The sequence below is a fragment of the Cajanus cajan genome, chromosome 9, assembly GCF_000230855.2.
Source record: "Cajanus cajan strain Asha chromosome 9, NIPB_CcT2T_4, whole genome shotgun sequence".
Lineage (NCBI taxonomy): Eukaryota > Viridiplantae > Streptophyta > Magnoliopsida > Fabales > Fabaceae > Cajanus > Cajanus cajan.
In genome coordinates, this window is record NC_138525.1 from 2,961,471 (window position 1) to 2,976,224 (window position 14,754).

The 14,754-nt window shown below is 28.7% G+C and overlaps 2 protein-coding genes across 3 annotated transcripts; one reads left to right on the plus strand and one right to left on the minus strand.

The window, feature by feature from the left end:
- The first annotated feature begins 2,555 nt into the window (after positions 1–2,555).
- LOC109819149 (uncharacterized) lies at positions 2,556–5,755 on the plus strand. Its single transcript, XM_020384772.3, has 4 exons — positions 2,556–2,792; positions 3,057–3,817; positions 3,961–4,053; positions 5,430–5,755. Exons 1-3 carry the CDS (start codon positions 2,705–2,707, stop codon positions 4,045–4,047), a joined length of 936 nt encoding a protein of 311 aa, XP_020240361.1. The 5' UTR covers positions 2,556–2,704; the 3' UTR covers positions 4,048–4,053; positions 5,430–5,755.
- A 4,984-nt stretch (positions 5,756–10,739) lies between these two features.
- Positions 10,740–12,274, minus strand: LOC109795544 (uncharacterized). Of its 2 annotated transcripts, none has more exons than XM_020355081.3 (2): positions 12,117–12,274; positions 10,740–11,923 (listed from the first exon to the last, which is right to left on the minus strand). In XM_020355081.3, exon 2 carries the CDS (start codon positions 11,913–11,915, stop codon positions 10,995–10,997), a length of 921 nt encoding a protein of 306 aa, XP_020210670.1. In that variant the 5' UTR covers positions 11,916–11,923; positions 12,117–12,274; the 3' UTR covers positions 10,740–10,994. The 2 variants fall into 2 exon arrangements, with proteins under 2 accessions (XP_020210670.1, XP_020210671.1); XM_020355082.3 differs by having other exon boundaries at positions 12,084–12,226.
- Positions 12,275–14,754: the final 2,480 nt, after the last annotated feature.

The following is a 14,754-nucleotide window of genomic DNA, read 5'->3' on the forward strand; positions in this document are numbered from 1 at the left end:
AAAATTATTATATAAAAGAAATTCTCTCATGTTCCCAATGATACATGAGTCTCAGAGTTTTACTCCAATTTTTATATCTATAATGTTAGTTTAGAAGTTTATTCGGATAAATTTTTTTAGACATACTTTTAAAAAAATTTAAATTAATTTATATATGAACTAATTTGTAAAAGATCTTTTATATTAATGTTTTCAAAGTTTTATTTTTAATTTATGTATAAGTTTAATTTTATTTTATAAAAATTTAATAATTTCATTGTACTTTTTTTTTTGCTTAGAAATATTCACAGAAAAATCTATTTAAAATTACTCTCTACATAGAAGAATCTTTAGATCTTTTGTAGTGAACAAAAATGATTTTCTTATATTTACTTCTTTCTTTGGTTGAGGAAGGAAAATAGAAAGAAAAAAAGAGAAAAGAGTGAAAGAGAGTAAAGGTTATATTATTTGATATGAAAAAAGAAAAAGAAAAATAATTATGTTGTTTAATTGAGTAAAAAAATGATTAAAAAAAGAAGATATTTTTCAATAACAAATTCCCTTCAACAAAAATGAAATATAATAGAAATAAAAACATAAAATTTTATGTCAATAATCCAAAATATATTAATCAAGACACAAAATAAAATTAAAAATAATAATAATAAATTAACAAGTTGTTTTAAAAACAAAAATTAATAATACAAATTTATTTAAGATATTTTTAACTTTTTCATTCAAATTTACTCTTTTTATTTATTTTTAATTTGAAAAAAAAATGGAATGAAACTCACAAAAAATAAAAATTATTAATATTTAATTGTGCTAATAATTGACATATATATATATATATATATATATATATATATATATATATATATGGGAATGCTAATATACTCTCACCTATTTTTTAGTGAGAGTATGTTAGCAACCTACACCAAAATTTTAGGACAAAAAAATCACTCATTTCTTTTGATTTGGTTAATTTGTACAAAGGATATTATAGTAATTTAATTTAATTTTAAAAGAAAATAAAATATTTTCTCTCTTTTATTAACTTCATTCACTAAGTCATTTCATGAGAGATGAGAAAGAAATGAGTTAAAGAAGGAATTTAATAGGAGAGAAATAAATAAATAAGTTAGAGAAAGAATTTAATAGGAAAGAGAAATGGGTTGGAAAAGAAATTTAATAGGAGAGAAAAATGACTTAGTGAAAGAAATTAATAAAAGAGAGAAAATATTTAATTTTCATTTAAAATTAAATTAAACTACTATAATATCCTTTATACAAATTAACCAAATCAAACGAAATGAATAACTTTTTTGTTCTAAAATTTTAGTGTACGTTGCTAACATACTCTCACTAAAAAATAGGTAAGAATATATTAGCATTCCCCATATATATATATATATATATATATATATATATATATATATAAGTATATATGAGGCCTTTAACAAGTGGCCCATAAAGACCAACAATTCCACATGGCCCTTCTCTCCATCTTCAACTTGTTAATTTTGATTATATATTTCTGGACTTCACAATATAGTTATCGTAGTTGTGTTACTAATAGTCCAAAATCTAATAACACCAACAAAATCAAAGTATGAAACAGAGATAGCAAATTTTGTCAAGAAATTATTAACCGTTTCTCCACAAAATTAATCGTATGATTTGTATGTGAGTTTAACTTTAATTTATTGTTAATATAATTTTTATCACTATTATCACCTAATTAAAAATTTACCTTTAACAAGGGTGTAATTAAAATTCAAGTCATCTTATGAGATTCTATAACTCAAAATGTCAAGTCAAATTAAACCTTTTTAATGAAATAAAGGACATTTAAATAAGTTATCAAGAAGAACATATTAAGTTTATATTATTATATAAACAAGTTAGATTTGACTTTTCTAACATCTAACAAACCTGATTTTTTCTTGTCTCACGTCTTAAGTAGTAATGATTTTAATTTTTATAATTTATAATTTGTTTTACATATTTTTTCTTTAAATATTAGTTGATTAACATATTTAAGAATACATCATAGTCATCCAAAAAATTTTAATATACCCATTTTTTTTATCGGTACGAATAACATTTAAGTAGATTAACAAACTGACTTTAACTTTTACAAAGTCGTCGAGCCATTATTTAAAAAAGTATGTCCTCTTAAATTTTTTAAATAGAAGAAATCTATCTAAACAAATCCTTGATTAGCTTATTTCAATTTCTAACTCTTAAATCTTGATATAATTTTTAAAGTAATTTATTATAATTCTATCATATATGGTACATTCTACGATGGATGACATTATACTTTTTCACATTATTAATGTACTTTTATTAATTTCTTTTATGCTCTTTGCATTAAAAAAACCCTTCTAAGTTACAGTTTCTTGGTTATTTTAAAACCTAGGTCTTCTGATAAATTTTGGAAAATTATAACAAAAAAAAATTAAAACAAGAAGGAATTTTCAAGTTAGATGAATAAACTAATAAACTGTACCAAGTTTAAGCAATAATAGTACACATATAGTTGCAGTCGATGTGGGACTGTTGAAACACTTTCTTTTTGGTGTGGCAAATGGCAATGAATGATTGTAGCCGTAACGTTTCATCATCACTTGAGTTCCCTTCACAGAAACATTGTTGGCATTGACACCAACACCAACACCAATCTTTATCCACCATTCTTTGGAACAACCAGTCAGCGTCCATGCCTTCTGCTTCAAGAAGAAAAGCAAAGAAACTGAAAACTTTGACCATTCTCAACCACCATTCTTCTCCTGCTGATCAACTCCAAGGCAAACACAAACACTCTTTATTGCTCTCTCCATCTACCATGCCTACCCACTTGTCTCCCCTTTTTTCTTTATGTCCACCTCTTCCTTGTTTGGTATCCTATGTTTTAAACCACTTAATCACCTTTTTCTTTTCTTGTTTTTCATTCATAAACAATTAGACCAAACTGGTTTAATTATTAGGCCACTCTGGTGGTCTTATACCCCTTAAGCAAGAAAAAGGTTCTTTGGCATCCATTTTCCAAGGCTCATTCTATTTACCTGCAGGGGCAGCTGTTTCATCAAACCACAGCAAGAAAATGGAAGGATCTCTCAATGGAACATTGCAAAACACTCAGAACGAAGAGACACAATCTTTGAGCCAAGATAAGGAGGTGGCTGTGGAAGTTGATGAAGAGACACCACAAACACCAAGTGAGGAGTTGGTTGAGTCAAGCAAAGTTGAAGAGACACAAGAAGATGTTACTGAATCAGTTGCTGAGACTTTTGAGTCTGATGCTGTAAAGGATGCTCAAGATGAGAGTTCAAAGGAATTGGAATCAGATACTGTGGAGTTGGAATTGAAGGAACAACAAGAGGAAAAAGAAAAAGATTTGGCTCCTTCAGAGGACAATAATAATAATAATGAGGCCTCTTCAGTTTCAGGAAATGAGGGATTAGGAGAAACTGAAGTGGTTGAAACAGTTGTTAAGGACATGGAGGTTGGTGAAGAGGAGGAGAATGTTTTGTCTTCTGTTGTGACAGTTAAGTTACAAGAGGAAACAAGTGAAGTCTTTGGTGATTCTTCTTTGCCTCCAACTGGTGATGTGGTTTCAGAGGAAACTGTGGAGACAAGTGTTGCAAAATCAGATGAAAGTGACAAGATTGTTGCTCCAACCATAATTGAAAAATCATTGGATTTGGAACCAACTTTGGATGAGAAAGTTGGGGAACCATCAGGTGGTCAAGAAGAGTCATCAAATGAAAGTGCCAAGGAAACTTCTCAACCATCACCTAGTGTTCCTGAGGCTGAAAGCACTGAAAATCAGGTGGGGTGATTCACACTTGGTGATAGTTTCATGTAGAAATTTTAGTTTGTGCTAAGCAAGTGTTGGTTATAACTTATAAGGTTGTCTTTGTTATTTTATATGCATTTATGTATGTGATGATCTTATTCTCTTTGGTGTGATAGACCATTGGCCCTGTGACTCAAAGTGAAAACTCCTCTTGGAAGAGTTGCTGTGGACTGTTGGAGATTGTGATGGGTGGAAGTAGATAATTTAAGGTGAGTAAACCTCAACCAAGGATTTTTTTTGGGTCTTCTTTGGCCAATAATAAATGCTAAATAACTTACAATTAGATATTTAAAAGGGCTAATATGAAACTTAATTCAGGACATGAAAGTGACTTATTTTCTTAGTACTACTTTTTAGCTTATTGGAGAAGCATTCAATTATGATAACATACTTATTAATTGGGTCTGAAGTAGTATTAAGTGTCACTATTATAACAATATTAACATAATGGGATATTTGACGGTTTGACTTGGTGACATATAGGCTATATTATATATTTTCCTTTTTTGCCTTGCCCACTAAAGAGAATAGTCTAGTTGGCATCAGAATCTTTGTATTGCTTTTTGTCTTGTTAAGTTTGAAACGAGAAAAAGGTAGGTTATGAAACAACAATGCTTTAGAGCCGTTGTGCAGTTGTGCTTTCTCAAACACAAATCTACAACTCCCTTTCAAACAGGATACAACCAATAAAATAAGGGTTAAAGTTGTTTTGGTTACACTAGCTTCAAAATATGACTTCAATTTGTAGTTTTTCAAATTATTTGGCCCTTGCAAGGAGAATGATAAGCTGTCACGTAAATAAAGACTAGAGGCTAAGCAGCCTCATTATGTCAGTGTTGAACAGATGAAGGGGTCCAACTGTGTATCAATTACCTACAAATTAACAATGAAAAGTGCCTTTTCTAAACAAGTCAAAAAGAATTGAAAATTATTTGCCAGAAATTTCTTCATGTTTACTTATGAATGTCATATGATGAATTCAATTTAGCATGCATTTTATGTCGATATAGTTAGCATTGCTGGTTATCAGCTTATACTTTTTACTAAAGGTGTGATGCAGTTGACATGATGCTAGGAATGTTCAAAGGGTCACAACTGTATTTGCCTTTCTATATAGTATATTGCTATATATGTATATATGTATATATATATATATATATATATATATATATATATATATATATATATATATATATATTGTTTTATTTTATTTTTATTTGGCCAAGTCTTTGGCTGTGTAATCTGTTGACCCTTTTAGAGGTTCTGAACTCTGTAGTCACCTCAGGCAAATTCAATAGTCCTTGAAATGCCATTTTGCAGAAATCTACAGATATGGTACATTGAGTTCAATAATTTCAAGGGATATTGATATTGATATATATTTATAATGGATGCTCATCAAGATTCAAAAGCCTAAGTCCATTCAAATTTCTAAATGCTGAGATGATAATAAAACTGAGTCTTATTGACCTGAAGATTGTCAATAGCCAAATTTAAGTATCCTATCATTTGTCAAATTTAACTTTTCATTAGGCCATTTTCTAAGTTGTGAATTGCTTAGTTATTTAATTTTTCAATATTACAGGGCAAAGCATCTTAGAAGGTTGAACCTTGAGCTAAGGTATTGAGGCATTGCACAATCATAGGCTGTGACAGTGCCCTTTCAAAGGAGACAAAATCTGTTCTGCGTGCATTCTTTGTGCCTCAGATTAAGGGGCATGTTCTGGTGTGCTTTCCTGCTTCGTTTCAGAGTGCTTACATTGTTTCATTTCAAAAACGACAAAATGAATGGTACATTTCGGTTGTGGCATGTTGTAAACTTCCATGAACTATAATTCATTATCAAAATTTATTTTACAGTCATCACGTTATAATATATATATATATGAAGTACGTTCATGTGTCCCTTCATTCTTCTTCCTACAGTATTGTTACTATTGTAGCTTATATATAGAGTTAAAGACATAGACAACAGAAATACCTTTTCTCATATAAGGCCAAGAGCTAAACAAATAAACTACAAAATCAAAATCCATTATCTTGAAATCATACTTTCAAATGATGAATTAACGTGTCCCATGTTTGGATGAAATTTAAGTTATTTTTTTTAAATATGATATGATATAATATTATACTAATGTAATTTATTAACTTTATTGATAATTAATTTATCATAGGGTTTTGACCGATCACATTTGTTCTTTAATCAAGTTTTTTTTCATTCACAAATTTGGATTTTTAAGTTTTTTTTTTTTTTTTGCTTTTTGGGTTGCTAAATGAGTCCTATAGTTTCAAATCACTTATATTTATTTATTTTTAATAATTTAAGCAATTTCTCTTTAAATCTAGCAACTCTAAAAAATTTACTAAAGAGTTTTACAAATAATCCTACATTCTTATATTTTATCTTTATTTCATAAAAATACATGCAAATGGGACCCACAATTTTTATGAACCTCTTGTTTAAGGACATGGTATTTAAAGACTGCACAATGAGAACTAACTTCGATGGAGAAATCTTATTAAGCATGGGTGACTAGATTAATTCCATTGTGAGTAGTCAATTCAAGAATTTAAGATTAGGCAGGAAACAATTAACTAAATAAAATATTTTAATAAACAATTCAAAAAGATTACATGAATTTGACACCGCTACATCAATTCCTAATGCAAATGAGTTAGCCACTCAAGATTTATCTAAAACACTAGAAGGTTTGAAAAAAGAATCTTCAATAGGTTCATAGTAATGGTTGTTAAAATATATTTACCCCTAAAATTAGTTACATAAATACTTCGATACTTTTTACATCAATTATCATTTTCCTAACATTAAACATGATTATTGCATGTACACATCAATTATCATTTTGATTGATCATATGAGTTTTTGTTTATAGTTGTTACATTTGAAAATTAAAAATAAATAACACATGATGTGTATATACAAATGTTATTATATCAACTTTTGAGTATACTTTAGTCATGAACTGTACAGTTACTTTAGTATATAATAATTTATTATTATATTTTCAAGTCATTTTGATTCATAAAGATTAATGTGATCCGTGAAATTGTATATCAATGTACTACTTTAAAATATAAAATAAAAAATAAAAAACTTTTTGCAAGTTATATATGACGAGTATGGTTAATCCCATGTTAATTTTTTCAAAACTTGCATTGTATTTTATAATTTTGAAAACTAAATTACACGAAATTTGTCAAAAAGTCGAAAAGTTCCATGTGTGCGGTAATCATCTATGTTAGACCCTATAGAATGGAAATTAGTAAATTATCAAACCAAAAGATAGTATTTGTTACAGTCAATAACACTTTTTTAGACAATAAAAAAAAAAACAGAAAGAAATAGTAAAAAGAGGTGTTATTTAAGGGGGGAAAAGTGAGAAAACACTTTCTGATAGTTTGAATGAGTGGATGGACATAAAAAAAATATTGTTCAAAAAAAAGTACTTATACAAATTTAAAATGTAGTTTATCAATAAAATTAAATATTTAACCTCTCATAAAGTTAATCATAATTTTATGTATAAAAGAATTACTTAATTCTTTAAAAAAAATCAAAATGAAATTAAAAGCAAGAGTTCTCTACCAGACTTTCACACCGATCCAGGGAAAAGTTATGTGTGAAACGCATAAAGAATTCTCTCTCTGAATCCTCTTCTTAATTAAAACAAAAATTTTGTTTTTCAGAATTTTGAGGGTTCAAAATGCAGTGGAAGTGATAAGATTTGGGTGGTGTTGGGCCCAAAAATTAAAGGCCGATACTGCGTAGCTATAACGCTAGCTGCTGCTTACCACACAGTCTTACGAATCCAAAGCCAAAAAATAGAGACAATGATTTTATAATTTAATACCTCAATAAACTTACAGTGCCTAGTCTTTATTTATTTATTTATTTATTATTATTCTTTCGGGAAAATGACCTTGTAGTAGTACCACTTTAAATGAATCCATTTTATTTTAAATTTAAGCAAGTCATTATCTACCAACTAAACTTTAACCAGTTATTAAACGAGTAAACCCTCACCTTTAAATTCAATCAAGGTCAACATTGAGACACTATTTTCATTTTCCAATACCTTCCTCCCTAGTTATAAGAAAATTTCAAAATAATTGTTTTTTTTATATAAGATGTAATTTATATTATTTTATATATTAATTATTTTAAGATTAAAATATACTTGATTCAAGTGTATTATCTTAATTTGATAAAATGTTTTAATTGTAAATTCTTTAAAAAATATGTACTTTAATTGGTTAAAATAAATGTGAGTACTAATTAGAAGAGATAAATAATATAAGATATGCATACTAATTGGTTAGAAAAAATGAGTATTAATTAAAAATAATAATATAAGAATAATTTTAGAAGAAAATTTTTTTTTTTTGTGACAAATGTAAAGAAAGAAAATAAAGAAAAATCAAACTAAAAGAAACCTAAACAAAACAATCCAACCCTACAAGCGAGGATAGGGAGTTCTTGATGCATCTGCAACTAATAACAATTGAAGAACAATCTCTGTTTTTTCAATGGTCACTATGGAAGTGTCTAACATCGAACCTTTCTTTGCCAACCAGTCCGCACAAGAATTCTCTTCTCGAAACACATAAGTGAGAGAGCAACTCCATGATCTACCCAATATCTCTCGGATGAGTGTAATCTCATTTGTATAACGATGTTGAGGGTTGGTTCCCTCTTGAACAAGCTGAACCAGATAAAGAGAATCTAATTGACACTGGACATGAGAGAACCTCCTCTCCCAACATAACTCTAACCCATTTACAAGAGCTATAATCTCTGCATGAATGTTGTTCGAAATGCAAAGACTTCCAAAAAATTTAAATAAAAACTGACCTTTCGAGTCTCACACCAAACCTCCAAACCCAAAATGACCAAGATTCTGAGAGCGCTACCATCTACATTCAGCATTACCCAAGGTGAGTTATTTTAGAAGAAAATATATAAATAAGACACATTTATTGTTATAAATTCAATTAATTATTTTTTTAATCTTTATGAATTATGTAATTGAATCTTATATAAATAGAAAATAAAATCAACAAACGAAACCACAAATAAAAAAAATTCATTTTCTATTTTTTAAAACATTTTTAGTTACAAAAATGTCATTATTTTCAATCAAATTCATGTTTTCAAATATTTATACATTACTACTAAAAACAATAGTTCATTTATTGTACAAATATTTAAAAGCAAGAAATAGATAAAACAAGTGACAATTTTCTGATTAAAAATAAAACAAAAATATATAATTGAAAATCAAAAAATAAAATAAAACAATGGCTATCATTAAGGTAATAACAGAGAAAAGAAATAAAAAGAAGCGAAAAAATATAATAAAAATTAAAATTGTTTGAAAAAAATAGAAGAAAAATAATTTTTTAATTAATTTATATTGATTTAAATAAAAAATATCAATAAATTTCAACTTATTAAATATTATTATTATAATCATTGTATTTATTATTTATATTTATTTTTAACTTATTTATTTTTAAAATTAAAAAATATATAAATATATATAATCAATTATATAATTAATTATACATACGTGAAATTATATATAAAGATGAAAATTTTATTTATTTCAAAAATAAATCTTTAGTCAATAACTTATATTATACAACAAATTTTAACAATTCAACTGTTAAATTTAAAATTCTTAAATTTTAAAAATTATTTTATTTCATTAATTTAAATTGATGAATAATTATAAAAATATGTTATATATTGATTTAAATCTACATAAATTAACATATAATTTACAAATGTTTAAATTTACTAAACACACCATTAAAAAAATTTACAAATGTTAAAATTTCAAATTATTTGTAAATTCTCCACCAAATAGAATATTTCATCTAAAAACATTGGAATTTTTTCAAAATAAATAAATAAATTATTCCATTATTATCTCTCAAAACGCACTCCAAACAGATGGCAACCTGCGCCCAGTCCTTCTCAAGACATTGCATTTTCGGTGATTGTTAAAAATAGACTATTTTATGCGAGATTTTTACACATCAGAATCGTATTAAAACAGATAAATACAAAATTCGCCCATCAAATTAAGGGGATTTATATAAACAAACTTACTTAGATGATCATAAACCACATGATCGCATCAAGTGGATTCAGATATTGATGAAAATTGAAGTTAAGAAAACACAAAAATCTGTGTCTGCTTCCTTATTTGTCTCTTCCACTGCAGAAACGAAAGTTAAATTCCACCAGAAACATGTTACAGACTCACATAATTTCGCCTCCTAAGCAGTTAAACAGTAGCTTAGTAATAGTATCTATCTAAAGTCAGCATAGCAGTCTACACTAGTTTATGCTTAACATTTATGTTCAAATTCACGAAATAGACTCGTATCTCTTTAGCTTAAAGCAAAAGGTTAATTAATAGTACTAGTCAACTAAACAGAAACCATTAGAAAGTAGAAAGGCAATGCAAATCAACGCTTTCATACGCCCAACCGACCACAACCTACAACTACAACTGAAAAAAGCTTTCAACCAAAAACAAATTCTTCGGAACACAATCACAACAAATGGGATACAAGAATGAAAAAGAATAGAGCAAGACCAGAAAAAAAATCTCTCTGAGGACATTGCAACAGCTTCTCCAAACCCATCAAATAGAATCAAAATGACACCAACATCAAATCCTGAAACATCATATAATTCACCAGCTGGGTTCTACATTCAAAGACATGCTGTGAAAATCACCATGGAAAAGACTAAAGACTAGATGCACATAAATCAACTTCAGAAACTGAACAACTTAACAAGAGGTGATACTTGATAAGCTAATAAGGGTCAAAACTAAACACAAAGAAACAACTAATCTCAGTTTCACAACCTATTTATTAAATCCAACACACACAATGGTTTGATCGTCGTAACAAGTAAAAACAACTAACAACACCAAACATGTCAACTTCGAGATGAATAACAAATTCACAGGCTTAAAAACAAAAGCCAGAGAAGCATTATTTTGTAACAAAATTGCAGCATATATGTGACTAAAGACCTGGTGAATCTAACCTCTACAACCTCCCGATCAAATCTCTCTTCTTCATTGACCACCCTATCCCCAGAAAATCACCTCCGTTTCCCGTAGCACACATAGATTACTGCAGCTGCTGCAACAACAGCTCCAGTAGACCCTACTGCCACCACTGGCCACTGCAACTTCAACCCCTTCCCTTCATCATCGTGTACACCATTTACACTTCTATCGATCGTTTCAACCGCCTTCTCATTCAAAGATATGATCACCCTCTCGGCTTCCTTGGCTTCCTCGCGCAATTGAAGAATACTCGACTCCAAACTATTTGCTTTCTCCTCAGATTCTGCAAGTGCCACCTCCAACCTCAATTTCTGCTTAACCGAATCCTCCAACTCAGATATCTTCTCAGCAACAACCTTCTCCAACTCCTCAACCTTCTGCCTAAACCCCTTATTTTCCCTGTCCTTTTCATCAATCTTATCCCTCATCTCCTCCTCAAACCTAATCCTCTTGTTCCGCTCCTCAATCTCCTTAGTCTCCAGAACTCCAATTCTCCTCTCCAAATCCCTTACCCTAACCTCACTCTCCGCCTTCAACTTCTTCAACCCTGCCACTTCCTTCTCCAGAAACTCAACCCTAGACTCCTTCTCTCCCAATACATTCCTCAATTCCCCAGCGTCCATCCTCGCCTCCTCCGCCGCACTCATCTCCAATATCATGTCGTGCTGCAGCCTCGTCACCTCCGTCTCCAGGTCCGCCGCCCTCGCGGCGATAACCTTCGCCGCCTCACGCGACTGCTCAACTTCTCTCTGCATCTCCCCGATCTTCTCACTCGTCTCCGCGCCGTCGCTCCTCAGTCCGTCGAGCTCCGCCGTGAGCTTCTTGATCTCCTCCTTCCTCGCCACGCTGTCTCTCAGCAATTCGTCTCGCTCGCGCTGCAACGCCGCGATCTTCGCCGCGAATTCCTCGGCGTACTGATCGTCGACGCCGTTGGCAACACCTTCGTCCGCCATGGTCAATCCTGCAAAACAAAACAAATAAACGCAAACACCGAATGCGGTTAATTCATGAATCGGTTAAGCCAGAAATGAGAAACAAATGTCATAATAAGCTCTGGAAGTAACTGATCAACGATCCACACGAATCAAATTACAGAATAAAGTAACGAAAATGAAAAATACATAAATAAATGAAAAAATTGTGGAAGATAGTACGGAGTGAGAGAAAAGCGGAAGAGCGTGCAGTGGTGTGAGCGAGAGAATGAAGAGGTTTGTGTGTTATGGAAAAGGTGTGAGTGACTCTGACTACTGACTAGGGTTTTGGTTGAGTGGTGTGAGTCAAAAATATCTTTAACTTTACCATTTCTCGTTTCACTTTTCCTTCGCAAAAGGCAGAATACAGAAAGTGAGATGGGAATCAACCAACGGTTACGATTTCAAGTTATGTTCTCTGTGACTGTGATGGGTGCGCCTCACCTGCACCTCATATTCCATCAGACATTCCATTTTCATTTCATTTACCTTTGGATTTCTAAATACAAACCCTTCAAAGTTTAAATGCAGATTTTTTAGTAAACATTTGTTAAGTTTCTTCCTCTCCAAACCAAAAAGAAAATTATGTCATGCCACAAACCATATCATATATCAATATAAAAAACTATGTAATTGAAAAAAAAATTATATTTTTTTCTTTTTATTTTTAAAATTCAATTTAATTTTTTAATTTCTTAAAAATATTTAATATTATCTTTCCTTTTTTAAATTGACACATTAATAAAATTGAACGGAGGAAAACATTAAATATTATTTAAAAATTAAATTATTTTAAAAAATGAGATCAAATTAAATGATTAAATTAAATAAAAATTATCTAACATTTTATTATCTCAATAAATTTAAAATTTTATTTTATTTATTTAGCAGTTTTTTATCAAATAATTCCTTCATTTTATGATTTTTTTTTTAATTTTAACTACTCAATTTGTTGTTATTCATGATTTTATTAAAGTAAGTAATAGAGTACTCAAATTTATTTAGACAAATCTCAAGCGTGTAGTTCAATGGTAGGGGTTGATCCACGCTTAAGTAAGGTCAGGGGTTCGAATTAACGCGGCCAGCTATCTCACCCTTTGAGATACCTCCAACGTAGTGACTCCAAGAACGAACCAACAAAAAAAAAATTCAATTTGATTCCGTCATTTTAAAAATATTCAATTTAGTCCTTAATTTTTAAAAAATATTCGTTATTGTCTTTTCATTTAATTTTATTAATATCATTAATATTAATTTAGATAAAAGATAATATTAGACATTTTTAAAATTAAAGAATCAAATTAAATATTTTAAAAATGATAAAATTTAATTAAATTTTAAAAAATAAAGAAGAAAAAATATAATTTAACTTTTAAAAAATAGATAAAATTTAAAAAAATATATACTTCACGGGTGTGGCTCCCACGTTAAGTTTGTGGAGTACAATCCCAATTGGATTTCTAAATAATATACTATTTATTATTTTTTATTAAATATTGGTATTATAGAAAAATTGTCATAAGATATCATATCGTGATGTAATATTTTTTTTTCCGTCAAAATTTCATTAAATTATTATTTTTAATTTAAAATATATAATTTTATAACTATTTTTTAGGTTTAAATATGTTTTTAATCTCTCAAATTTAAGGTAAATTTATTTTTATCCCTCAAATTTAAAATTATTATTTTTAGTCCCTGTAATTTCAAAAAAAAAAAAAATTTGCTCTTATATTCAAATTTTGTTAAAAAATTTATCAAATATTATTGTATAAAAGTTGCTTACCGATGTCCTTAATAGTGAAAACATCACATTAAATCTCATTGATATTGCATAACTGTTTTAATTTGTCACTTTCAGATATATTATTAGTGATTTGAGGAACTAAAACAAAATTTTTGAAAGTTATAAAGATTAAAAATAACCATTTTAAATTTGAGGAACCAAAAATAAATTTGTCTTAAATTCGTTGAACTAAAAACATATTTAAGTCTATTTTTATATTTTAATCATTTTTTTAGAGAATATTAATTTATTTATAAATATCTAATCCATAAATTAAGGATCAAAAGATATATTGATTTTAAAAAATTAAAGATGAATATCAAATGATTATGTTGTATTTGTTTAATTACGATGGTTTTTTTTTCTAAATGTTGTTGTGTACATTTTTTTTATATAAATACAAGTGTGTTACGTGGTTATGTGTAATGGAAGACTATTTTGATGTCGTAGCATCACACGTGTCATTTTGTTAATTAGGATAAGTTTGATTACTTAGAAAACAAATCTACTTGAAAGTGACCTGAATAGATAGATCTATTTTGAGATAGTTGAAATTTTGAAGAAAATTAGATATCATTTTATGTCAGAATAATGGTATTTTATTGGAGGGGGAGGGGGAATTTTTAATAAGGGGTTAAAGAAATTAATTGATGACAAAAGTACAGTGTAAATGATAAACATATCAAAGTTATATTGAAAATTTTATTTAATCATCTTGCATCCGCTGTCAAAAGCAAAAATAATATAAGAGTTGGTTGACAAAGTTAAAGTTAATGAGCTCAGTGTGATCTGATAAAAAAATTGGATTACTTTAGATAATATTGAGGAAATAAATGTTACTAATGAGTGCTGAGGGTAAATCTGCATGATCAAAAAGATAGTTTTATTTGATAGAAATGTGAGCAACAAATAAATAAAAGATTCTTGCATACGAATAAATTATTCTATTAAAAAAAAGACTTGACAAAAGAATTATTTATAGCTTATTTAAGATTAAAGGGATAAGATGGTGAAAAATCAATAGGATAAAAATAA

Excerpts from the sequence above, each read along its gene's own strand:
- LOC109819149 (XM_020384772.3), top strand. The coding sequence starts at position 2,705 with ATGCCTTCTGCTTCAAGAAGAAAAGCAAAGAAACTGAAAACTTTGACC. Across the intron at positions 2,793-3,056 it reads TCCTGCTGATCAACTCCAAG|GGGCAGCTGTTTCATCAAAC; the intron begins GCAAACACAAAC and ends ATTTACCTGCAG. Across the intron at positions 3,818-3,960 it reads CTGAAAGCACTGAAAATCAG|ACCATTGGCCCTGTGACTCA; the intron begins GTGGGGTGATTC and ends TTGGTGTGATAG.
- LOC109795544 (XM_020355081.3), bottom strand. The coding sequence starts at position 11,915 with ATGGCGGACGAAGGTGTTGCCAACGGCGTCGACGATCAGTACGCCGAG.